General features: G+C 37.7%; 3 protein-coding genes and 1 pseudogene across 4 annotated transcripts; all 4 read right to left on the reverse strand.

The window, feature by feature from the left end:
• Window positions 1-957: 957 nt before the first annotated feature.
• Window positions 958-4,445, reverse strand: LOC113592363 (extracellular calcium-sensing receptor-like). The gene is made up of 6 exons (XM_081715695.1): window positions 4,204-4,445; window positions 3,738-4,032; window positions 3,279-3,581; window positions 2,439-2,666; window positions 2,217-2,340; window positions 958-2,047 (listed from the first exon to the last, which is right to left on the reverse strand). Exons 1-6 carry the CDS (start codon window positions 4,443-4,445, stop codon window positions 1,146-1,148), a joined length of 2,094 nt encoding a protein of 697 aa, XP_081571821.1. The 3' UTR covers window positions 958-1,145.
• Window positions 4,446-9,085: 4,640 nt separating this feature from the next.
• On the reverse strand, window positions 9,086-12,752 carry LOC113592359 (extracellular calcium-sensing receptor-like). The gene is made up of 6 exons (XM_035525121.2): window positions 12,538-12,752; window positions 12,108-12,399; window positions 11,092-11,886; window positions 10,766-10,993; window positions 10,531-10,654; window positions 9,086-10,075 (listed from the first exon to the last, which is right to left on the reverse strand). Exons 1-6 carry the CDS (start codon window positions 12,750-12,752, stop codon window positions 9,165-9,167), a joined length of 2,565 nt encoding a protein of 854 aa, XP_035381014.2. The 3' UTR covers window positions 9,086-9,164.
• A 1,812-nt stretch (window positions 12,753-14,564) lies between these two features.
• Window positions 14,565-18,186, reverse strand: LOC145658500 (extracellular calcium-sensing receptor-like; annotated as a pseudogene). The gene is made up of 6 exons (XR_014124067.1): window positions 17,934-18,186; window positions 17,504-17,795; window positions 16,532-17,326; window positions 16,202-16,429; window positions 15,966-16,089; window positions 14,565-15,487 (listed from the first exon to the last, which is right to left on the reverse strand). The product of XR_014124067.1 is annotated as an extracellular calcium-sensing receptor-like (transcript).
• A 3,421-nt stretch (window positions 18,187-21,607) lies between these two features.
• Window positions 21,608-25,547, reverse strand: LOC145658502 (extracellular calcium-sensing receptor-like). Its single transcript, XM_081715580.1, has 6 exons — window positions 25,333-25,547; window positions 24,903-25,194; window positions 23,928-24,725; window positions 23,602-23,829; window positions 23,366-23,489; window positions 21,608-22,887 (listed from the first exon to the last, which is right to left on the reverse strand). The coding sequence occupies exons 1-6, from the start codon at window positions 25,545-25,547 to the stop codon at window positions 21,977-21,979; spliced, it is 2,568 nt and encodes an 855-aa protein (XP_081571706.1). The 3' UTR covers window positions 21,608-21,976.
• Between the last annotated feature and the right edge of the window lie 769 nt (window positions 25,548-26,316).

The raw sequence follows: 26,316 nt of genomic DNA on the forward strand, positions 1-26,316 counted from the left end.
GGCCCAAAGCAGACTGCTAATCTGATTGCATAGTAGGGTTTTTCAGGGCCAAAATTGAAATTGCTGACTAACTAAGTGAATTAACTAACTTCTACCACACTTAAAATACATTTCACTTACTGAAGGCAAATAGACCCCTAAACAAGCAGGAACTAAAAATGACTATGTTACAGGCCTGGCTGAGCATCACCAGGGAAGGTACCCAGTGTCTGCTGATACTTATCGGTGGCACACTTCAGGCAGATTTCAGTTTCAAAGAATTTGCAACCAAGTACCATATTTTTGCTGTTAAAGTGTATATGAAACAATGGCAGTTTAGGTGTAACCACATTCACTTTTTGAAGGATCAACCTTGTGTATTTTTGCTGATATAATTTGCATCTGACTTTTAGTGGTATCGTTTTTAGAGCAGTACAGCAAATTTGGATTTTTGCAAAATCGGTGTTGTCTAATGGGCCTCTTACTTTTATCCAGCATAACAAAATTGCATATGTGTATAAAGCACTGTAGTCAAAGCAGAATTATGACCTGTGTATGTGTGTGTGTGTGTGTGTGTGTGTGTGTGTGTGTGTATGTATGTGTGTATGTATGTGTGTGTGTGTGTGTGTGTGTGTGTGTGTGTGTGTGTCTTTCTGTCATTACCATTTATTATTTTTGTATTCTTTGTATAGTGTGTTGTAATTCCTGTATCTGATTCATATTTTGTAGTACCTGCTGTGTTGCTAATTTCTCCAGGAAGGGAATGGTATAATTCTTATAATGGAAGGAAATAATGAGATTAGTTTATGATTATGAAAGATTTTGAAAATGTTACCCGAAATGCATAAGTTAAAAATTATAGAACAACTATGGGCAATGAAAGAGCTAAGAAATACAAAGTCTGAAAGGCTTGGAAGGCTGGAATTTTAATAAAGGAAATCTGGAAGGATTCAGCTATATACTAATATACTAATTTGTTTTTTCATTCTATATGTCAAATCATTTGACTTTCTATTTATGTGTACCCATCAATATGTTCCATATGTCAGGAAATTGTTTCTTGTCTTGTGTCAACTCATATATGTATCCCACTATCAATGGAAAACATGCACTTTGTTTCTAGGTCAAATGTGTTTATTTAGACATGAACCATGAACGATGATGTGTCATTTGGTTTTCCCCATGACTTGCTTTTTAGTGTTCATTTCAGGTCTTAGTAAAATCACATAGCATTTTGGTATAAAAATACAGAATAATAAACCATAACTTGAGGCCAAAATGGCAAATATCTCCACAGCTACAGTAAATTTTCCAGGAGAGCTGATATAAGATGGAATAAATGCAATCCAAACTGAACAGAATATGAGCATGCTGAATGTGATGAATTTGGCTTCATTAAAGTTATCAGGCAACTTCCGTGCTAAAAATGCCAAAATAAAACATAAACTAGCTAGGAGTCCTATGTATCCCAGTACAACCCAGAAACCGAAGGATGAACCTAATTTACATTCTAGGATGATTTTTTCTTGGTAATAATCCATATTCATATATGGGAATGGCGGTGATATTATTAACCAAAGCACACAAATAAGGACCTGTATGAGAGTGAAAGCAAGAACACTGAGTCTCTGCTGTGGAGGCCCAAACCATTTCATGACATTACTGCCTGGAAGTGTAGCCCTGAAGGCAATTAACACCACTATTGTTTTCCCCAGAACACAGGAGATGCAGAGGACGAAGGTGATACCAAATGCTGTGTGACGCAGCATACAGGACCACTCAGAGGGCCGACCAATGAAAGTAAGTGAACAGAGGAAACACAGAGTCAGAGAGAAGAGCAGCAGGAAGCTCAGCTCTGAGTTGTTGGCTCTAACTATGGGAGTATTTCTAAAACAATAGAAAATAAATTTGGTTAGAATAGTGAAAAAGGCCCCAACCAGAGAAAAAAGAACAAGCACTATCCCCATTTTTTCCTCATATGACAAGAATTCAACTTCTTTTGGAATACAGGCATCTCCTTTTGTGTTTGACCAATATTGCAAGGGGCATTTTAAGCAGTTAAGTGAATCTAAATGGAAAAGATGGAAAATTAGCAAACCTCAGCAGTGCAAATGTCAGCAATATAATTCCATCCATATTCAGTAAAAAAAAAAATTTAATATTTCTTTAGCATTTATGTGGCTAGTTGTTTTTTTTTTTTGTTTTTTTTTTGTTTTTTTTTTTTTTTTTATAACTACCTGTTGAGTTGCTCATTTCTCCTGGTGCACATGGTATACAGTCAAAGCAGCAGACAGGCTTCCCTTTCTGAACAGCCTTCCTGGTACCTGGGGGACAGCTCTCACTGCACATAGACACTGGAACCTCCAGAACCCATGTAAAAACATATCAGTGTGACTTTGTAGTTAACAGTTTGTCATAGAGCCTATATGACAAAAAAGACACTTGAGCCAAAATATTACCATTTTGCTTCCCTCTTTCCAGACAATTTGTATTCCATTCATAGTTAACTGCTGGCCTTTAGGCAAAGATGCATCATAGTACCCTATTGTTGCTGCTTTCATGGTGCCTTCAGAGGCTCGTTGCAGGTTAATCAACTCATATCTTGCTGGTGAATCTCCGTTTTTATCAAAAAATACACTTTCCCCTTGAGGTGTGATGAAATTTACATTCTGCAAGGAGTTTGAAACCTTGAACACAAAAATGCATATTAATATCAAATTTCTTAAGTACTTTTTAGGATATTTTATTGTTCTGATTTTCTCCTTACATTCCAAATTAATGTTAACTTGTCTTACCTCCCAAGGATTTATTTTGGAAAATTCAGTGCAGTTTACATTAGAAAATGAACCATTGCTTTGCACACATAATAGTAGATTGTGCAAGGCGTGTGCTACTGCATAAACAGCCTTGTAGACATTGTTGGTGAAACTCAAATCAGACACATCAGTAAAAAGGTTTTCTACATCTTTTAAATGCTCAGCGCCATTACATGTCCTCTGACCCATGACTGGATGTAGGGAACAGTTAAACACACTTTCCCAGAAGGTTTTAATAAACATGCTGTTGGGAAATTGTGAGGGGCTGACTTCTTGTAAAAAGTGCCCCAATCCAGGAATTTTAGCCTTGGGTACAGTGAAACCTATTGAACCGATCAGAGAAGTGTGTCCTAGGCTATCTGTGAGGGAATTGTCTGTGATCCAAGCATCACTGCCAATCCACTGCAGTCCTGTAACACTTTGTTTATGTAATACCTCCACAAGAACCTTAATCTCTCTGTGGGACATGAATGCTATTATCACCTTTGATGTGGAGTTTTTGATGATGTCCACAATTCGGAGTATCTCTTGATGTGGACTTGTGCTCTCAAAATCTGCAGAGTATTCAATACAAATACCTTCTGCACGAGCTGCTGTAATAAACATAGCAATGCCGTTCAGTCCATAGTCATTTGCGTTACTTAAAACCCCCACCCAAGTCCATCCAAAGTGTTTGACTAGATGTGCCAGTGCTCTGCTCTGGTAGTAATCACTTGGAATTGTCCTGAAGAAGGAGGGGAACTCTTTTCTGCTGCTCAGGCAAGCACAGGTAGCGAAATGACTGATCTGTTTTAACACACAGCATACTCCATGATAAAGCATTTGAAAACAACCATTATGTACAACCGTTATATGCATAGTTAATTCACATTGTTTGCATGAATGCTTTGTTATTATATCTACAATGATAATTTTGAAATGGAAAATGCATCTTTTTCTTACCACTGGAATATGAAAACTTCCAACAGTCCTCGCAATGCCTATCGTAGGTGTTGACCCAGAATGCCCAATAATGGCTTGGACTGTTCTTGGGTTATAAGAGTTGCACATTATTCTTGTATTTGAGCTTTCATGCCCACTCACCAAGGCCAGTGCGGATCTCAGTATGTCCATAGATCCACAATTATTGTAGATTTTGTATCCCAGGGAAACTCCAGGCAGAATATTAGGATTTTTGTTTATTTCTCCCACAGCAAATATCATTGTCTGTGCAAACTGGAATTCTCTGAAACTAAAACTTGAGACAATAATTAATGAAGACAATATCCTAATTAGGCATAGTGATGGGTATTTCAGGTCTGAAAGTAGAAACAACTTGTATAAGTATGAAATAATGAGTACTTCTTAATTTCATTATTTGGAAGCAAAACAATTGTAAACAACAGTTTTCATGCGTGTAAATACATACTCCTTGCATGGGCGGGCTTCTGGCATACTCTGAAAGGAGTCTATGTAGCCATCTTGACCAGTGCGAAATGAGAAAATACCTCCAATGATTAGCTCTCCATCTGCTTGAAGTTCAGGCTGCTCCACATGACTCTGTAGCCTGCAGATAGGCTCTTCTGCCTGGGTAAGCAGGACCATTAAGAGTGTCTTAAAGAGAAGCATGGCAGCTTGTGCTGTAGTCATTTCATTCTGCAGACCAGACATTTATATACCCACTGCAGCTCAGAAACAGCATCACAATCCTCAAGAGAATGTGTCTGATATGAAGAAAGAAACCTGTGAGTTAAGATATTATGCCAAGATCTCCAGATTGGGGAACTAAGGAGGCCTCAGTGCATATTTGGAACACAACTCTTACATCACCCTGTCTTAACAACGGTTTCCAGAGTAAATAGCTCTAGCATTGTATTTGTATCAAAAAATATTTTCCCATTACAGATTTTGACAGCTACCATTTTCAACATAACTGCATGAATGCCTAACTTCATACATGTATATTGACTGGCTGACCTGTCCTAGATCTTAACAATTAGAATATTATACTTTTTGGTGTTGAATAGTGTTGACTAAGTTATGCTGTTGAATTTTGATCTAATTATTTTAAATGTTTTTTAAAATCTCTGCATTCGGTATCATTGCAATAGTTTTGTCAACGTGGATGAAGTACTTAAGAAGACTATATCATCAAAGGCCATTTATATTTAACTTTTGTGTGACAAACTTTTCTCAGTCACATATAGTCATCATATATAGTAAAACAACTGTGACGACAGGAAGTAGGATGCCGAGGCAAGTCTCCATGACAAAACACACTAAACCGCAACAACGTAGCGAATAACAAAACTTGCCAACACTAGCGTAATGCGTTACACGTATAATACACTGTGTCAAACACCAACAACAGACAAAAGTACAACAGGGGTTTAAATACATGTGCTAATAAAGAACATAACTAAGAACAGGTGTGACACATGATCAATTAACAAGATAGGGGTGATGGAGACAGACACACACACACAAACACACGAATATGGGGATGAGTAACGGAGGGGGGGCTGTGCCATCACAGAACCCCCTCCTAACGGCCCAACTCCTGGCGTGCCAGTCTATCCAGCCACGGCCCCCAGACCAACACCAAATAGCGAGGACTGAGCAACCCAACACAAGCCAGCATGGACAGGACAGAGTGGATGACAACAGTGACCAAGACAATGACAGACACGGACAGCCACACTCACGGGAAGCGAAACAGAGACAAAGTGGGACTGTGGGACTGGTACAACAACTGTGATGGGCAAGGAGAAAGTGACAGGAACAGAAACATGACAAACAGATCCTAGGGGATGGGTAGGTGGAGGTCCTGTGACTGGCCAGTAGGGGGTACTGGCCGACCCTCCTGACGCTGACTGGGGCGAGGTTTCACGAGTCCAGGAGGGAAAGCCTGTTGCCCACTTGGGCAGTGAGAACACCTCCGTCTTCCTGGTGCATGTGCCATGGAGTGCTTGATGATGTTGCTCGCCAGATAAACAGGCTTGGGCACCAAAGAGACCTTCACTTTTCTGGCAGACTTGTGAGGTGAAGCACAGACTGTGGAGTGGAGTGAGCTGGATGACACCTTCTTGGAGGTCTTATGAGGCTCTGGAGCAGCATGCACCTTTCGTAGACTCAGGCACAGGTGAGGCTTCCACCTCCATGCAGGAGTCCACAGCTTTCTCTGACTCCGCATCCAAAAGAGACTCCAGGGGAATTGATGAGAAGCAACCGAGCGATCGGCTCCAGCGTCCGACAGAGGGTCGCAGTAGAACTCCTGCCCTCAGCATTGCTTTCATCATACTGGTCCATGAAGAACTGGTGGACCACCATAGCGTCCGACACAGAATCCCCTGGATCCTCCTTGAACCCCTCAGGATACTCTTCCTTCGCCAGGCAGGGCCAATTTGTAGTACAGGCTCCACCTTTGGGCAGGGACAGAACGAATCCTCTTGGAGGACTGGCTCTACTATACAGGAGGGGATGGGAGGAGTTCCGTTTCTCTTCTTTCCCTCCTTTTTTTCTTTTTTGAAGGGATGGGAGAGTTGAGTCCTTGCATCTTAGGGCTGTTGAGAGAGGTGCTAGTGGGAGGCTTTGGGTCACTATGAGGGGCTTCTAATGACTTCACCTCCATATGGCCAGCTACCATATGAAAACAGGCAAATGAATCCAAGTTTACATTTACGGCATTTGACTAAGTCTTTTAAACAAAGCATCTTACAATTATGACAAATAACTTGAACAACTGGGGGTTAATGACCTTGCTCAGGGGCCCAACACTGGCAAATTGGGGGTGGTTCCAATTACAAGTCGAGTAACTTAACCACTATATATTTATTTATATATTACTTTTCAAAGTGCTTTATACATATATAATAGAAGTATGTAATAAATATTATTACATTTTGAGATCAATCACATCAATAAGGTTTTTGAAAAATAAAAGACAAAAAGTAATATAAAACTAAAATATAATATTTATTTAAATAGAAAATATAATAATAACACTAAAAACAATTCATTAAATAGAAAAACATTGAAAAGAAATTAGAAAAAAAAAAGACCAAAAAACCTGTGACGGGCAAGGCAGAATTAGACACTCCCAGATATAGAATAAGAACTTTATTAATGTTCCAATTGCTGGTAGCAGAATATCTCGAAATCAAAAGAGCAAAATAAGGGGAATTCCAAATCATAGAGAGATCAAAGTCTGTGTCCAAAACCAGAAGAGCAATGCAAAAACCAGGTAGTAAATCCAAAAGGGGGTTAGGCAAAATCGGCAATGAGAAAGAAAAAGTCAGGGTACGGTACACAGGAAGATAGTCAAAGAAAATAACACTCAGTATGCATAGAAAGTCTAGAGGCAATACTTTGCAATGAATGAAAGCTTGAAACAGTCTCATATTCAATTCTCTGAACACACAGGTGAATTCAGTACTCCGGTGATGACAATCTGATTGAACATCCCTGATTGGCTGAGTTGTTGGCTGGATGATGAACGGGCTGCTGGGTAGTGTAGTGTGGTAGAGAGTTGGGCAGTATGACAAAACCCCCAAACATTACCTGTCTAGAGACCAGATGTGAGCATATGAACTGGATTAGATAATGATAATGATACTATGGAATTGGTGGGTGCTTGGTGCATAGAGGATGATACTTGGTGGCAAAGCACATAGATATGGTTGATACAGCTGAAAAGCCAATTGGTGTCATCTCCCAGACTGGACAGCTAAACCATTAATACTTATGCAAGAAGTGACAGCTGCATTGCAGGAGGCTGTATCTGAATTTTTGGTTGTGTAATCACTTGTTGAAGAAGTACTTGTGTGGCCATTGTTGATGGAGAGCTAAAAGGGACACAGGAGCATCTGTGGACTGGGGATGCTAGCCTACTGAACAGATGGTGGTGAAACCTGATACTAATACCCTGTGGCTGTTACTGTATACATGGTATATACCACATGTATATAAAGACTGTAGGGCCTCTTGCAGTCCTAATGGTTATGGAGGTGGCTCATACACATGGACTTGGTAATCAAGAGCTATAGGACTCTTGATTACCTTGCTAGAGTGTTTTGGAGCTGGAACAAAACTGCAGATTCCCAAAGACTTGAGAACCTCTGGTCTGGCTACAGAAATTAATCAATTCATTGTGAATAAATCATAGTTGGACCACTTTGCAAAGTTGGCTGAAGGCTATTTCGAATGAACTTGGTGATTTAAGATGAAACCTTAATGGCGCAATAACACATAGGGAGTTCAGTTGCATTTCATGTTTTAAATTGTCATGTGCATGTTCAAATGTTTAGACCAATATAAGTCAATGTCATATTTATTTATATAGTGCTTATTACAGCAGCCATTGCTACAAAGCAGCTTTACAGATTTCTGAGTCCAAGCCTCCAGTGAGCAAGCCAAAGGTGACAGTGGCAACCAAAAAACCCCTAGAGTATGAGCAAGAAACCTTGAGAGGAACCAAGACTCAAAGGGTGGGGGGGCATCTTCCTCTGGACAACAACAGACACTACAATAGCAACAATATAAACAGTAAAGAGCAAAATAAGTAGTGAGAGAAATGAATAGTAAAATGAATCATAAAAATAAAGAAATAAGCAATGAATGTCTCTTCCAATTTTCTAGAAGTGCTTGTCTGGTGTTTGGTGATGTATGTGTGCACAAGAATGACCTTGACTGAAAGACTTAATGTATTTGGTTCTGATTCAGGTGTGAGCTTAGCTGCTGAGCTACAGTTTGTTTCTTGGAAAATCTTGAAAATAAAGGGAAGGTTTGAGATCGGCCTGTAATTTAACAGCTGACAGGTTGATTTTTTGATAAGTGGTCTGATTACTACTAATCTGAATGGTTTAGGTATGTAGCCAATTTTCAAGGAGCTTATTTCTACAGGTTCTATCACTTCAGGTAGAATTTCTTTATGAAATGGTATGAGCAATGGATCTGTTAAGTAGGTGGAAGATTTTGAGTGTGAGATCACAGATTGTAGGTGGAGATACCATTTCACCCCAAAAGGCCAGGCTTCCCCTTGAATGGAGTCCAGTTATCTATGACTATATGGTTGCACACCCCTCCCCCCTCCCCCCCTCCAAAAAACCCCCCAAAAACCTAAGTACATACACTTTTTTGTACATGTGAAGTTGATGTGAAACAATGCAATCAGATCATGATGCTAAATTGCTAAATATTGATAAAGATTTTACAATTAACTTAATACATTTACATTTTTTTCTGTAGTTCTTTTATTTCTCCATCATAAGAAATGGTTTTGCAACTTGATCAAAAAAGCTTAGTTCTCAAAATTGACACATTATAAAGACAAACTGCAAAAGTGTTAAAAAGTTCAATCACAAGGCAAATACAGTAACAATAACAATAATTCTAAGGTTTTAAAGGAATCTTGCCCATTATATGTTGTTTAGAATTCTTCTCTGGTTTTAATAAAATTATATAACATTTTGGGAGAAAGATGCAGAACAGTAAAGCAAAGCTGGAGGCCAATATAGCAAATATCTCCACAGCTACAGTGAATTTTCCAGGAGAGCTGGCATAGGCTGGAATAAAGGTGATCCAAACTGCACAGAATATGAGCATGCTGAATGTGATAAATTTGGCTTCATTAAAGTTATCAGGTAACTTCCGAGCCAGAAAAGCCAAAACAAAACACAAAATGGCCAAGAGCCCAATATAACCTAGCACAGCCCAGAAACCTATAGGTGAACCTAAACCACATTCCAAGATGATCTTTTCTTTGTAGTGCTTTAGATTTTTGAAGGGAAAAGGAGGGGAAATTGTTAACCAAAGCACACAAATAAGTACCTGTATGAGAGTGAAAGCAAGAACACTTAGTCTCTGCTGTGGAGGCCCAAACCATTTCATGATATTACTGCCTGGAAGTGTAGCCCTGAAGGCCATTAACACCACTATTGTTTTTCCCAGAACACAGGAGATGCAGAGGACAAAGGTGATTCCGAACGCTGTGTGACGCAGCATACAGGACCACTCAGAGGGCCGACCAATGAAAGTAAGTGAACAGAGGAAACAAAGTGTCAGAGAGAAGAGCAGCAGGAAGCTCAGCTCTGAGTTGTTGGCTTTGACTATTGGAGTATTTTTATATCTATAAAAAAATATGGCCATTATTATTGTTATAAATGCACCAACAATTGAAATGGTTGTTAGTGAAATTCCCATAATTTCTTCATAAGACAAATATTCAGTTTCCTTCTTTATACATTTATCTCTGTGTGGATTTGACCAATATTCTTTATGGCATTGTTCACATGTAACGGAGTCTGTCAACAAAGTGTAAGAGAAAATACAAAGTGTTATTTTAATTGCAGGGGAAATAATAAACAGATGTAACAGTTTAATGAAGCTTATCTTATCTCCAAAAACATCTGGAAAAAGTCCTTTGAGTTTGGCCAAGTGTGTCAGACTCTGGTCCTGGAATCCATGAAACCAATTGCACAGTTTTGTGATTTCCTGCTAAAATTCACTTGATCCAAAACTTTATTTTATGTGTTGATTGATGTGTATAAAAATTTGTTTAAATAGGGAAATCAACAAACTGTCCTGGATTCTGGCTCCCCAGGAACTAAATTTGACACACTTGGTTTATGCCAACTTATCACAACACTAGGAGGAAATTCGTAGAAAAACATGTTAAAAGATACACAGCTATCAAGAAATGTAGGTTGGAAAGTGTAGTGATGGACATAACAGTGTGTTTCACTCTTTCTTCCCTTACCTGTTATATTACTGATCTCTCCTTCAGCACATGGTATACAATCAAAGCAGCAGACAGGCTTTCCTTTCTGCACAGCCTTCCTGGTGCCTGGAGGGCAGCTCTCACTGCACACAGATGTTGGCACCTAATGATTCAATGACACAATTTACAATTTAAATTGTTCATATTTAAGTAATTACTCCAAAAAAGTGACTGTGCTGAAGGATTGCTGTTTTAATTGTTGAAATATACTCACCTGATTGCAACTTTGTGCCCACATAATTGTAGTCATGTTTACTGCCAATCGATTGTGAGCAGGAAAAGAGGAGTCATAAAGTCCAACAGTGACAAATTCACGTTGATGTTCTTTACTTCTTTGCCAGTTTATTATCTCATATCTTGCAGCTGGGTCACCATTTTTATCAAAATAAACTTCTTCACCATCTTTAGTTTTAAAACGCACCCTTTTAAGGTGTTCTAGAAACTGAAAAAATAGAGTTTGTTTTTTAATTGCATTTTAATTACTGCTCTGTATACGACACAACTCCAAGGTCTAATAATAAGAGCATACTATTTACTTACTGTGAGAGGATCAGGCTGCTTCTTTGTAGGACAAAAATTGTTTTGGCAACCAAGAAGGTCATGCAGTGTATGGGCAACAGCATATACCCCTTTATACACGTTACTGAAAATTGGCAGGAGTGACATGTCTGTGAATGTGTTTTCCACCTCAGACAGTTTCTCTTTACCTGTGCACAATCTTGTATCCCCTGAGTCATTCTGGGTAGTGTATTTACATTTAAACAGAGCTTCCCAGAATTTATTGAAAATGGCAGTGCCAGAAGATTTCAGTGGATTAATATCTAGAATGAAGTCCTTTAGACCTGTCACCTTTGTTTTAGGGATAGCTAGCCCTATGGCCCCTTGTAATATGTTGTTCTTATCCAGTGTGGCTACAGCTGAATCAGAGATCCAGCCCTCGGTACCCACCCACTGGTATCCAGTGATATTGTGCTCAAAAAATGCATGCAGCAAAATTTCCAAATCCCAATGAGCAAGGAAAGCCACTATCACTCGAGAAGTGGAGCTTTTTATCTGCTCAATGATTCTCATAATTTTTTCTTGTGAGTAGGTTCTAAAAAATGGAAGGGAATATTCTAAGCAGACTCCTAACTGCTCTGCAACTTTAGTAAAAGTAGCCATACCACTGTTTCCATAGTCATCATCAGTTCTTAATGCACCAACCCAAGTCCAGCCAAAGTGCCTTACCATTTCTGCCAGAGCTCTGCTCTGGTAATAATCACTGGGAATAGTGCGCAGAAATGAGGGATATTTCTTTTTGTCACTGAGGCACTCACAGGTGGCATAGTGACTGATCTAAATACAAATTGATATCATTATCTTTAATGTTGCTTTCAAGCCTCTCAATCTTAGCTGTGTTCAAAAGCCAATAAAAAGCACAACATATCTGTGGTTGAGCTGTCATTAACATTGTCATTACTGCTTTATTTATTTTATTTTGCTGCTACTACTCACAAATTTTGTGATAATTTCGAATTGCAATAGGTATAACATTGATATGTAAATTATATACTTACTATGGGTACGCTGAAAGGTCCAATACTCTTGGCAATGGCCATGCATGGGGATGAGGCTGTGTCCCCTATTATGGCTTGTACTTGGTCTGGCTTTGTGCAGGGCTCACCAAGACCTGAATTCACATTTCCATTAATAAGTGCCATAGCAACTTTAACTCCCATTGCCATGGAACTACAGGTGTCATAGATCTTATAGCCCAGTGAGACACCAGGCAGTAAAGAGGAACTGTTGTTGATCTCCTCTATTGCAAAGATCAAGGACTGTGAATACTGGAAGGCTCTGAAATCAAGACTTGTTAAAGAAATGCTACTTGTTAAAGAAACACAGAAACATATTAGGATTCATACAAAGCTATATCACTGTGTTATTCATTGTCACAGAGTGTAATGTAGTTAAAGTGCCTGTGATGCCTTTACTTATAGTGCTTACCTCATGCACTTAAGTGGAGGTGGCATTACCACATATGATAAATCTCTGATCTCCCAGCTGCTGTGGAAGGGGAATATCCCTCCAACTATGATGTAACCATTCTTCCAAAGCTGTGGGTATACAGGTTCTCCTTGTAGGGTACACGAAGTCTCATTAGCTTTAGAAAAATTGATGATGGCTATTACCACATGTAGGAGGGCAACAACAGGTTCCATTCACTTATCTGGAGTTCAGAAGGTGGCTAAAAGATAGTGTGCCAGGTCTGATGCTACAGCTGGCTGAACTGGAAGGAGGTGTGGTATTTATACACATGGCAGTGCAAATCTTCATTATACTGGAGGAACGCATTCAGAGGAGGTGTGACATTCTAATGTTATTAATTAATCAAAAAAAGCATGCCATAAGCATCTTAGTTCATGTGTGTTCTCATGTCTCATATGGAGAATGACAGGTTTTGGACCTATTGCCTCATATTTTTTTTCTTTTAACAATTTTTATTAATTTGGGAATTCCCAAAGGTATCTGTTTCCAGCAGATTTTTCAAGTACATTCACTCACTCTTGATAATTTTTAAATTAAATATCCACCCAATTTCCCATATTTCTCTATTATCTATTTATAATATAAAACTAATTATTGTAGACAGTCATGATAGCATGCTTTCTTTCACAGTTTGCAAAACGTTTGAGAAGAATGTATTCTGAATACTGGCCTACTAGGAATTAACAGTTGTAAATACAACAGCAGGACAACAATAAACCAATAAAGGGACTAGGTTTTGTTTGTTTGTTTTTAAGCTGTTAGTGTTGTGACTTTGTAAACTGTTATGCTTTTTAATGCTATTTATGTTGTGGCTTTCTTATTGGCCAGAAACATCACATTGTAAAATATCAGAGGACATGGACATAAATACATGCCAAATTTCAAGTCATTTGAGATTACAGGCTTGGCTTAGTGGCAATAAACTTTTGATAACTTGTTCTTAGTACCTCCCGATTTGCCTTGGTAATGTGATAAATAATAACATGGATCATTGTCTTTTAAATTTATTTTAGATATTTACTTGTCAGTGCAAGCTGAGATGAACATGTGATACTTAAGGAAATGTGTTTTTACATCACTTTGCGATACTGTATGACGTCTAAGTTAAAGTGAACATGCATTTTCATAACAATAACTCCTTCATACCATCCACTGGAGGAATTCCATTTAATGGGGGTGTCCTTTGGAAACCATCCCGCAGGAATCCAGACATCTTCACTCACTCACTAAATGATTGACTTATTGAGTCTCTTTTTTTTTTAAGCGATCACATGTGAAAAGTCATTTAACAGTCTACCACATTTGTGTTTACTTTGAAATAAATGTTTTAGATTTTGTAAACTGTGTTAATGACATTCAGATACATGTATTGAGCTTTTGAAAAATAATGCAGTAATCATACTTCTTTCAGTAACAACATTGCTATGCTTACTGAATCCAGAATAAACACCGCTTGTATTCACATCAATGTGACCATATTTGGCTAAATCCAATTTATAAGTTGTAGGTAATGGTGAAACATTTATCAAATACCTATAAGAGTTTAATAGAATAAATTATTGTAGGCATATAAGAGGATAAGGAGCTTTGGAGACAGCTTAGGATAGAGTGCAAAGGACTGAAGAGAGGGAGCAAACTCTTTTGGGGATAAAGTTGCGTTTGAGATGAACATTGCTTATAACAGTTACTGGAAAATTCTCTAAATGAAACTTGGTTGTTAGTCGATCTAGCTCACCATTTTAGCTGATATTTGCCATCTTAATATTAGCTAAATTAATCCATTAATATATCAACAGCCATGAGACTTCATTGTAGTATCTTACTACATAAATACATTTTTCTGTCGTTTTTTCTCCATTATGAGAAATTTGCTGCTTTTCTTGCAAATTCATCAAAAAGGCTTAATTCTCAGAATTTAAACTAATACATTATAACGACACTGCAAAAGTTTTAAAATGTTTATTCAAAAGAGGCAAATACAGACTTTAACAATAGTTCTAAGATTTTAAAGGAATCTTGCCCATCATATGTTGCTTAGAATTCTTCTCTGGTTTTAATAAAATTATATAACATTTCGGGAGAAAGATGCAGAACAGGAAAGCAAAGCTGGAGGCCAATATAGCAAATATCTCCACAGCCACAGTGAATTTTCCAGGAGAGCTGGCATAAGATGGAATAAAGGCGATCCAAACTGCACAGAATATGAGCATGCTGAATGTGATGAATTTGGCTTCATTAAAATTATCAGGCAACTTCCGAGCCAGAAAAGCCAAAATAAAACACAAAATGGCCAAGAGCCCAATATAACCCAGTACAGCCCAGAAGCCTATAGGTGAACCTAAACCACACTCAAAGATGATCTTTTCCTTGTTGTGCTTTAGATTTTTGAAGGGAAAAGGAGGGGAAATTGTTAACCAAAGCAGACAAATAAGGACCTGTATGAGAGTGAAAGCAAGAACACTCAGCCTCTGCTGTGGAGGCCCAAACCATTTCATGACATTACTGCCTGGAAGTGTAGCCCTGAAGGCCATTAACACCACTATTGTTTTCCCCAGAACACAGGAGATGCAGAGGACAAAGGTGATACCAAACGCTGTGTGACGCAGCATACAGGACCACTCGGAGGGTTGACCAATGAAAGTAAGTGAACAGAGGAAACACAGAGTCAGAGAGAAGAGCAGCAGGAAGCTCAGCTCTGAGTTGTTGGCTTTGACTATTGGGGTATTTTTATATCTATAGAAAATGATTGCTATTATTATTGTCATAAATGCACCAACAATTGAAATGGTTGTTAGTGAAATTCCCATAATTTCTTCATAAGACAAATACTCAATTTCCTTCTTTACACATTTATCTCTGTGTGGATTTGACCAATATTCTTTATGGCATTGTTCACATGTAACGGAGTCTGTCAACAAAGTGTAAGAGAAATACAAAGTGTTATTGTAATTGCAGGGGAAATAATAGACAGATGTAACAGTTTAATGAAGCAACTTTGTTGCTATAATTACTTATCACCAAAAACCTCTGGAAAAGCTCCTGAGCTTTACACTAGTTTGGCCAAGTGTGTGAGACACTGGTCCTGGAATCCATGAAACCAGTTTCACAGTTTTGTGATTTCCTGATGAAATGCACTTGATTCAAACCTTTATGTTATGTGTTGACTGATGTGTATAAAAATTTGTTTAAATAGGGAAATCACCCAATTGTCCTGAATTATGGCTCCCCGGTAGCTAAATTCGTCACACTTGGTTTATGCTAAATTGTCACAACACTAGAAGGAAATTCGTAGAAAAACATGTTAAAAGATACACAGCTATCAAGAAATGTAGGTTGGAAAGTGTAGTGATGGCTATAACAGTGTGTTTCCCTCTTTCTTCCCTTACCTGTTATATTACTGATCTCTCCTTCAGCACATGGTATACAATCAAAGCAGCAGACAGGCTTTCCTTTCTGCACAGCCTTCCTGGTGCCTGGAGGGCAGCTCTCACTGCACACAGATGTTGGCACCTAATGATTCAATGACACAATTTCCAATTTAAATTGTTCATATTTAAGTAATTACTCCAAACAAAGTAGCTGTGCTGAAGGATTGCTGTTTTCATTGTTGAAATATACTCACATGATTGCTACTTTGTGCCCACATAATTGTGGTCATGTTTACTGCTAATCGATTGTGAGCAGGAAAAGAGGAGTCATAAAATCCAACAGTGACAAATTCATGTTGATGTTCTTTACTTCTTTGCCAGTTTATTATCTCATATCTTGCAGCTGGGTCACCATTTTTATCAAAATAAACTTCTTCACCATCTTTAGTTTTAAAACGTACCCTTTTAAGGTGTTCTAAAAACTAAAAAAAAAAATAGAGTTTGTTTTTTAATTCCATTTTAATTAGTGCTCTGTATACGACACAACTCCAAGGTCTAATAATAAGAGTATACTATTTACTTACTGTGAGAGGATCAGGCTGCTTCTTTGTAGGACATAAATTGTTTTGGCAACCAAGAAGATCATGCAGTGTATAGGCAACAGCAAATACTCCTTTATACACATTACTGAAAATCGGCAGCAGTGACATGTCTGTGAATGTGTTTTCCACCTCGGACAGTTTCTCTTTACCTGTGCACAATCTTGTATCCCCTGAGTCATTCTGGGTTGTGTATTTACACTTAAACAGAGCTTCCCAGAATTTATTGAAAATGGCATTGCCAGCAGATTTCATTGGATTAACATCTAAAATGAAGTCCTTTAGACCTGTCACCTTTGTTTTAGGGATAGCCAGCCCTATGGCCCCTTGTAATATGTTGTTCTTATCCAGTGTGGCTACAGCTGAATCAGAGATCCAGCCCTCGGTACCCACCCACTGGTATCCAGTGATATTGTGCTCAAAAAATGCATGCAGCAACATCTCAAAATCCCAATGAACAAGAAATGCCACTATCACTCGAGAAGTGGAGCTTTTTATCTGCTCAATGATTCTCATAGTTTTTTCTTGTGAGTAAGTTCTAAAAAATGGAAGGGAATATTCTAAGCAGACTCCTAACTGCTCTGCAACTTTAGTAAAAGTAGCCATACCACTGTTGCCATAGTCATCATCAGATCTTATTGCACCTACCCAGGTCCAGCCAAAGTGCCTTACCATTTCTGCCAGAGCTCTGCTCTGTTAATAGTCACTGGGAATAGTGCGCAGAAATGAGGGATATTTCTTTTTGTCACTGAGGCATTCGCAGGTGGCGAAGTGACTGATCTAAATACAAATTGATATCATTATCCCAAACATTGCTTTCTAGCATCTCAATCTTAGCTGTGTTCAAAAGCCAATAAAAGCACAACGTAATGTTTGTGGTTGTGCTACTACTCACAAATGTTGTGGTAATTTCCAATTGCAATAGGTATAACATTGATATGTAAATTATATACTTACTATGGGTATGCTGAAAGGTCCAATACTCTTGGCAATTGCCATGCATGGGGATGAGGCTGTGTCCCCTATTATGGCTTGTACTTGGTCTGGCTTTGTGCAGGGCTCACCAAGACCTGAGTTCACATTTCCATTAATAAGTGCCATAGCAACTTTAACTCCCATTGCCATGGAACTACAGGTGTCATAGATCTTATAGCCCAGTGAGACACCAGGCAGTAAAGAGGAACTGTTGTTGATCTCCTCTATTGCAAAGATCAAGGACTGTGAATACTGGAAGGCTCTGAAATCAAGACTTGTTAAAGAAATGCTACTTGTTAAAGAAACACAGAAACATATTAGGATTCATACAAAGCTATATCACTGTGTTATTCATTGTCACAGAGTGTAATGTAGTTAAAGTGCCTGTGATGCCTTTACTTATAGTGCTTACCTCATGCACTTAAGTGGAGGTGGCATTACCACATATGATAAATCTCTGATCTCCCAGCTGCTGTGAAAGGAGAATATCCCTCCAACTATGATGTTACCATTCTTCCAAAGCTGTGGGTATACAGGTTCTCCTTGTAGGGTACACGCAGTCTCATTAGCTTTAGAAAAATTGATGATGGCTATTACCACATGTAGGAGTGCAACAACAGGTTCCATTCACTTATCTTGAGTTCAAAAGGTGGCTAAAAGATAGTGTGCCAGTTCTGATGCTACAGCTGGCAGAACTGGAGGGACATGTGGTATTTATACACATGACAGTGCAAATCTTCATTATACTGGAGGAACGCATTCACAGGAGGTGTGACATTCAAATGTTATCAATTAATCTAAAAAAAAGCATGCCATAAGCATCTTAGTTCATGTGTGTTCTCATGTCTCTTTTGGAGAATGACGGGTTTTGAACCTATTGCCTCATATTTTTTTTTCTTTTAACATTTTTTATTCATTTGGGAATTCCCAAAGGTATCTGTTTCCAGCAGATTTTTCAAGCACATTCACTCACTCTTGATAATTTTTAAATTAAATATCCAACCAATTTCCCATATTTCTCTATTATCTAATTATAATATAAAACTAATTATGGTAGACAGTCATGATAGCATGCTTTCTTTCACAGTTTGCAAAACGTTTGAGAAGAATGTATTCTGAATACTGGCCTACTAGGAATTAACAGTTGTAGATATAACACCAGGACAACAATAAACCAATAAAGGGACTAGGTTTTGTTTGTTTGCTTTTAAGATGTTAGTGTTGTGACTTTGCAAGCTGTTAGGCTTTTTAAAGCTATTTGTGTTGTGGCTTTCTTATTGGCCAGAAACATGACATTGTAAAATATCAGAGGACATGGACATAAATGCATGCCAAATTTAAAGTCTTTTGAGATTACAGGCTTGGCTTAGTGGCAATAAACCTTTGATAGCGTGTTCTTACTATTTATGCTTCCGAACTTTGTGAGCCACTGAGAATTGTTTGTAAAGTACTTTAAATATTTAACTTCTGACACATTTCTGCAGTCATTGCCTTAGTACCTCCCTATTTGCCTTGGTAATTTGATAAATAATAACATAAGAGATCATTGTCTTTTAAATTTCTTTTAGATATGGACTTGTCAGTCCTTGTAAGTTGAGATGAACATGTGATGCTTAAGGAAATGTGTTTTTACATCACTTTGGGATACTGTATGACAGCTAAGTTAAAGTGAACATGCATTTTCATAACAATGACTCCTTAATACTCCTTAATACTGGAGGAATTCCATTTAATGGGGGTGTCCTTTGGAAACCATTCCAATCCAGACATATTCACTCACTGACTGAGTCTCTTTTTAAAAATAAAAATAACAAATGCTTGCATGAGAGGTCTTTGTAGAAGCTCTTTTGACACCAATTATATCTGCTTGTCTTCATGGATGCGTCCTTGCAAGCTTTGCACACCTGAATTTGGGCAGTTTATGCCTTTATTTTTCACAGATGCTCTCCAGCTCTATCAGACTGGGTGGCCAGCATTTGAAATAGGTCTCTTTACATATGTTTGATGTGGTTTGGGGCTTTGGCTGGGATACTCAAGGATGTTCAGTGACTTGCCCCAGTGCCACTCTTTTGGGTCACTCTTCTGCTTCAGGTCATTGTTACATTGAAAGGTGTGCTGAAAATAAGAGTAAATAGTACTTTTAAATGTCCTTGTGCTCATTAATTAAATTATGGTAAAAAGAGTCTTAATGGCAGTTTTATTTTTTTTTAAAGTTCCTTTTTTACAATTATTCACATAAAAGCTTTTCTATTTAGCTGGAGCAGTTATTTCAAGAAACTCTTAGCTTTTGATTAAAAGTGGAAACTTAATCATTAGCTAAGAGAGGAAGTGGCTTAAAATGGCAGAAAACTTACAAATGGTTGGACATAGCTATATCTACCTTTTGTGACGACCAAATCTATAATACGCACGAGTAGTCACTCTGCTCGAGAATAATCAGATTTCGGTAAGATACAGTAAATCAAGCGTTCATTTTACAATTAAATCACTAAGATATGCTTTGTTTGAGAGAGATAACATGTCATATGAATTTGTGCCATTTTGCAAAGATCATGCTTATTTGTAAAGTTTAAAAAAATATTAAAATATGTGCAACAGTTGTCTGAGTGAACCTCCAGAAGCCACGCCTCTTTAATGGAAAATAAAACAATCTTTCAGAGATCTTTTTGCCTAAGATTTATTTGAGAAATGTTATGTGATCATGCCCTTCAAATGGCAATAGGTTCTTACTACCCTCTGCTGGAGGAAAGCCCATATGGCATTTATTAAAGCAGAAATTGGGAAATCTGAGCAAACAGGAGTGTGAGAGTAAGTGTTATCTAATATCCATATTACTATGTGTGATATCTACTTGGGCTAAAAAAACAAAACAAAATATGGTGTGTTATTATAAATGCTCATGAATATGCATGTATACATTTATGTTAATACATTTTTGCCTTTTAACAAAGGGGCTACTGATGGGTACATACCTACTGTTACAGGGGTTATTTTATCATGAAGTAATCTAACTGTGTCCCACATTTGTGTTCATTCCGTGCTGTCGGAATTGCGTTCAATGCATTTCAGTTTGTGAATCAAAACTAATTATGGCAATTAATACGAACTACCAGAAGTTTTCCAAAGATGATGTTTCATTAAATTGAAACATCACACATACTCCTTTACATAAAACGTTTCAAACAGAAAGTTTATTGACAATTACCCTACTAGTTGTCAGTAGTTTTTTCTGTCTGTCTGTTAGGCTGTTAGTATTGTATTATTATTATTATATTATATTATTGCACAATCTTATGACAATATTTGTTAAATGCTCAGAGAATATAATTGAGCATGACACCTTTTAATTTCTTTTCAGATTTCAGGTATGGCAGTGTGATACTAGACATGTGGTACTGTATTGCCATTCCATGTTTCTGTACTCTAAATGCTACTAAATATTATTTAAATTTCTCCCAAAGGTAACACACTTTAAATATATCTCTTAAATCATTGCATTTATTGCCTTGTAGAGACCTCTTTTGAGAGGCAATAATAACACATCTTATGTTTCTGAGATATTTCTATCTTAAATTCCTTTTTTTTTTTAAGTTTATCTGTGCTTACGAGTATCTACATCTGGATATTTAAGGAGTTTTGTGTCATTTAAAACTATCATTTTGAAATAGTTAAAGGGAAAGGGAAGATTCCTTTAAGATAGATAGCTGATTCTTACCCTCTCCTGAAGGAATGCTAAAAAGGCATTTAATGCCTTTTCACATTTTGCTTTTACCCAAACATGTATTTTATAGGTCATTCTTACTATTAACACTCTTAGGCCTGACCAATTAAGGAGTTTGCAATAATAGTTTGATTTTAATAAAGACTACAGCTAGGTTTTCAACTATTGTTGCAGTGGTTATAATTATGCAGTTGTTTTGTCTGTGATCACACGTGGAAAGTCATATAACAGTGTACCACATTGGTCTTTATTTTGGAATAAATGTTTTACATTTTGTAAATTGTGTCCATAGCATTCAGATGCATGACTTGACTACAGTTAAGTATTCAGCTATTGTTTGGATAGAGTCCAAACTCTTTTGGGGATAAAGTTGCATTAGAGATGAACATTGCTTAACATTGTTTATAACAACTTGAGGAAAACTCTCTAAATGAAACTTGGTTGTAGATCAAACTAGCTCACCATTTTAGCTGATATTTGCCATCTTAATATTAGGTAAATTAAGCCATTAATATATCAACAGCAAAGAGATTTCTTTGTAGTAGCTTAATACACTGATCAATTTTTCTGTGGTTTATTTCTCCATTATATGATTATATATAATGTGCTGCTGTTTTTGCAGCTTCATCAAAAAGGCTTAGTTCTCAAAATTTAAACTAATACATTATAATGACAAACTGCAAAAGGTTTAAAAGTTCATTCGCAAGAAGCAAATACAGACTTTAAGAATAATTCTATGGTTTTAAAGGAATCTTGCCCATCATATGTCGTTTAGAATTCTTCTCTGGTTTTAATAAAATTATATAACATTTTGGGAGAAAGATGCAGAACAGGAAAGCAAAGCTGGAGGCCAATATAGCAAATATCTCCACAGCTACAGTGAATTTTCCAGGGGAGCTGACGTAAGCTGGAATAAAGGTGATCCAAACTGCACAGAATATGAGCATGCTGAAGGTGATGAATTTGGCTTCATTAAAGTTATCAGGTAACTTCCGAGCCAGAAAAGCCAAAACAAAACACAAAATGGCCAAGAGCCCAATATAACCTAGCACAGCCCAGAAGCCTATAGGTGAACCTAAACCACATTCCAAGATGATCTTTTCCTTGTTGTGCTTTAGATTTTTGAAGGGAAAAGGAGGGGAAATTGTTAACCAAAGCAGACAAATAAGGACCTGTATGAGAGTGAAAGCAAGAACACTGAGTCTCTGCTGTGGAGGCCCAAACCATTTCATGACATTACTGCCTGGAAGTGTAGCCCTGAAGGCCATTAACACCACTATTGTTTTCCCCAGAACACAGGAGATGCAGAGGACGAAGGTGATACCAAACGCTGTGTGACGCAGCATACAGGACCACTCGGAGGGTTGACCAATGAAAGTAAGTGAACAGAGGAAACACAGAGTCAGAGAGAAGAGCAGCAGGAAGCTCAGCTCTGAGTTGTTGGCTTTGACTATTGGGGTATTTTTATATCTATAGAAAATGATTGCTATTATTATTGTCATAAATGCACCAACAATTGAAATGGTTGTTAGTGAAATTCCCATAATTTCTTCATAAGACAAATACTCAATTTCCTTCTTTACACATTTATCTCTGTGTGGATTTGACCAATATTCTTTATGGCATTGTTCACATGTAACGGAGTCTGTCAACAAAGTGTAAGAGAAATACAAAGTGTTATTGTAATTGCAGGGGAAATAATAGACAGATGTAACAGTTTAATGAAGCAACTTTGTTGCTATAATTACTTATCACCAAAAACCTCTGGAAAAGCTCCTGAGCTTTACACTAGTTTGGCCAAGTGTGTGAGACACTGGTCCTGGAATCCATGAAACCAGTTTCACAGTTTTGTGATTTCCTGATGAAATGCACTTGATTCAAACCTTTATGTTATGTGTTGACTGATGTGTATAAAAATTTGTTTAAATAGGGAAATCACCCAATTGTCCTGAATTATGGCTCCCCAGTAGCTAAATTCGTCACACTTGGTTTATGCTAAATTGTCACAACACTAGAAGGAAATTCGTAGAAAAACATGTTAAAAGATACACAGCTATCAAGAAATGTAGGTTGGAAAGTGTAGTGATGGCTATAACAGTGTGTTTCCCTCTTTCTTCCCTTACCTGTTATATTACTGATCTCTCCTTCAGCACATGGTATACAATCAAAGCAGCAGACAGGCTTTCCTTTCTGCACAGCCTTCCTGGTGCCTGGAGGGCAGCTCTCACTGCACACAGATGTTGGCACCTAATGATTCAATGACACAATTTCCAATTTAAATTGTTCATATTTAAGTAATTACTCCAAACAAAGTGGCTGTGCTGAAGGATTGCTGTTTTCATTGTTGAAATATACTCACATGATTGCTACTTTGTGCCCACATAATTGTGGTCATGTTTACTGCTAATCGATTGTGAGCAGGAAAAGAGGAGTCATAAAATCCAACAGTGACAAATTCATGTTGATGTTCTTTACTTCTTTGCCAGTTTATTATCTCATATCTTGCAGCTGGGTCACCATTTTTATCAAAATAAACTTCTTCACCATCTTTAGTTTTAAAACGTACCCTTTTAAGGTGTTCTAGAAACTGAAAAAATAGAGTTTGTTTTTTAATTGCATTTTAATTAGTACTCTGTATACGACACAACTCTAAGGTCAAATTATAAGAGCATACTATTTACTTACTGTGAGAGGATCAGGCTGCTTCTTTGTAGGACATAAATTGTTTTGGCAACCAAGAAGGTCATGCAGTGTATGGGCAACAGCATATACCCCTTTATACACGTTACTGAAAATTGGCAGGAGTGACATGTCTGTGAATGTGTTTTCCACATCAGACAGTTTCTCTTTACCTGTGCACATTCTTGTATCCCCTGAGTCATTCTGGGTAGTAGTGTATTTACATTTAAACAGAGCTTCCCAGAATTTATTGAAAATGGCAGTGCTGGCAGATTTCAGTAGATTAATATCTAGAATGAAGTCCTTTAGACCTGTCACTTTTGTTTTAGGGATAGCCAGCCCTATGGCCCCTTGTAATATGTTGTTCTTATCCAGTGTGGCTACAGCTGAATCAGAGATCCAGCTTTCGGTACCCACCAACTGGTATCCAGTGATATTGTGCTCAAAAAATGCTTGCAGCAACATTTCCAAATCCCAATGAGCAAGGAAAGCCACTATCACTTGAGAAGTGGAGCTTTTTATCTGCTCAATGATTCTCATAATTTTTTCTTGTGAGTAGGTTCTAACAAATGGAAGGGAATATTCTAAGCAGACTCCTAACTGCTCTGCAACTTTAGTAAAAGTAGCCATACCACTGTTGCCATAGTCATCATCAGATCTTATTGCACCTACCCAGGTCCAGCCAAAGTGCCTTACCATTTCTGCCAGAGCTCTGCTCTGGTAATAATCACTGGGGATAGTGCGCAGAAATGAGGGATATTTCTTTTTGTCACTGAGGCATTCACAGGTGGCGAAGTGACTGATCTAAATACAAATTGATATCATTATCCCAAACATTGCTGTCTAGCATCTCAATCTTAGCTGTGTTCAAAAGCCAATAAAAGCACAACTTAATGTTTGTGGTTGTGCTACTACTCACAAATGTTGTGGTAATTTCCAATTGCAATAGGTATAACATTGATATGTAAATTATATACTTACTATGGGTACGCTGAAAGGTCCAATACTCTTGGCAATGGCCATGCATGGGGATGAGGCTGTGTCCCCTATTATGGCTTGTACTTGGTCTGGCTTTGTGCAGGGCTCACCAAGACCTGAATTCACATTTCCATTAATAAGTGCCATAGCAACTTTAACTCCCATTGCCATGGAACTACAGGTGTCATAGATCTTATAGCCCAGTGAGACACCAGGCAGTAAAGAGGAACTGTTGTTGATCTCCTCTATTGCAAAGATCAAGGACTGTGAATATTGGAAGGCTCTGAAATCAAGACTTGTTAAAGAAATGCTACTTGTTAAAGAAACACAGAAACATATTAGGATTCATACAAAGCTATATCACTGTGTTATTCATTCTCACAGAGTGTAATGCAGTTAAAGTGTCTGTGACGCCTTTACTTATACTGCTTACCTTATGCACTTAAGTGGAGGTGGCATTGCCACATATGATAAATCTCTGATCTCCCAGCTGCTGTGGAAGGGGAATATCCCTCCAACTATGATGTTACCATTCTTCCAAAGCTGTGGGTATACAGGTTCTCCTTGTAGGGTACACGCAGTCTCATTAGCTTTAGAAAAATTGATAATGGCTATTACTACATGTAAGAGTGCAACAACAGGTTCCATTCACTTATCTTGAGTTCAAAAGGTGGCTAAAAGATAGTGTGCCAGGTCTGATGCTACAGCTGGCAGAACTGGAAGGACATGTGGTATTTATACACATGACAGTGCAAATCTTCATTATACTGGAGGAACGCATTCACAGGAGGTGTGACATTCAAATGTTATCAATTAATCTAAAAAAAAGCATGCCATAAGCATCTTAGTTCATATGTGTTCTCATGTCTCTTTTGGAGAATGACGGGTTTTGAACCTATTGCCTCATATTTTTTTTTTCTTTTAACAATTTTTATTCATTTGGGAATTCCCAAAGGTATCTGTTTCCAGCAGATTTTTCAAGTACATTCACTCACTCTTGATAATTTTTAAATTAAATATCCAACCAATTTCCCATATTTCTCTATTATCTAATTATAATATAAAACTAATTATGGTAGACAGTCATGATAGCATGCTTTCTTTCACGGTTTGCAAAACGTTTGAGAAGAATGTATTCTGAATACTGGCCTACTAGGAATTAACAGTTGTAGATATAACACCAGGACAACAATAAACCAATAAAGGGACTAGGTTTTGTTTGTTTGCTTTTAAGATGTTAGTGTTGTGACTTTGCAAGCTGTTAGGCTTTTTAAAGCTATTTGTGTTGTGGCTTTCTTATTGGCCAGAAACATGACATTGTAAAATATCAGAGGACATGGACATAAATGCATGCCAAATTTAAAGTCTTTTGAGATTACAGGCTTGGCTTAGTGGCAATAAACCTTTGATAGCGTGT

The sequence above is a fragment of the Electrophorus electricus genome, chromosome 6, assembly GCF_041902795.1.
Source record: "Electrophorus electricus isolate QZ-2024a chromosome 6, ASM4190279v1, whole genome shotgun sequence".
In the NCBI taxonomy this organism is placed as follows: domain Eukaryota; kingdom Metazoa; phylum Chordata; class Actinopteri; order Gymnotiformes; family Gymnotidae; genus Electrophorus; species Electrophorus electricus.

Excerpts from the sequence above, each read along its gene's own strand:
- LOC113592363 (XM_081715695.1), bottom strand. The coding sequence starts at position 4,445 with ATGTCTGGTCTGCAGAATGAAATGACTACAGCACAAGCTGCCATGCTT. Across the intron at positions 4,033-4,203 it reads GAAGCCCGCCCATGCAAGGA|TTTTAGTTTCAGAGAATTCC; the intron begins GTATGTATTTAC and ends TATTGTCTCAAG. Across the intron at positions 3,582-3,737 it reads GAAGTTTTCATATTCCAGTG|ATCAGTCATTTCGCTACCTG; the intron begins GTAAGAAAAAGA and ends GTGTTAAAACAG.
- LOC113592359 (XM_035525121.2), bottom strand. The coding sequence starts at position 12,752 with ATGGAACCTGTTGTTGCCCTCCTACATGTGGTAATAGCCATCATCAAT. Across the intron at positions 10,994-11,091 it reads AGCAGCCTGATCCTCTCACA|TTTCTAGAACACCTTAAAAG; the intron begins GTAAGTAAATAG and ends CTATTTTTTCAG. Across the intron at positions 10,076-10,530 it reads AGAGATCAGTAATATAACAG|ACTCCGTTACATGTGAACAA; the intron begins GTAAGGGAAGAA and ends CTTTGTTGACAG.
- LOC145658502 (XM_081715580.1), bottom strand. The coding sequence starts at position 25,547 with ATGGAACCTGTTGTTGCACTCTTACATGTAGTAATAGCCATTATCAAT. Across the intron at positions 25,195-25,332 it reads CCTCCACTTAAGTGCATAAG|TCTTGATTTCAGAGCCTTCC; the intron begins GTAAGCAGTATA and ends TTCTTTAACAAG. Across the intron at positions 22,888-23,365 it reads AGAGATCAGTAATATAACAG|ACTCCGTTACATGTGAACAA; the intron begins GTAAGGGAAGAA and ends CTTTGTTGACAG.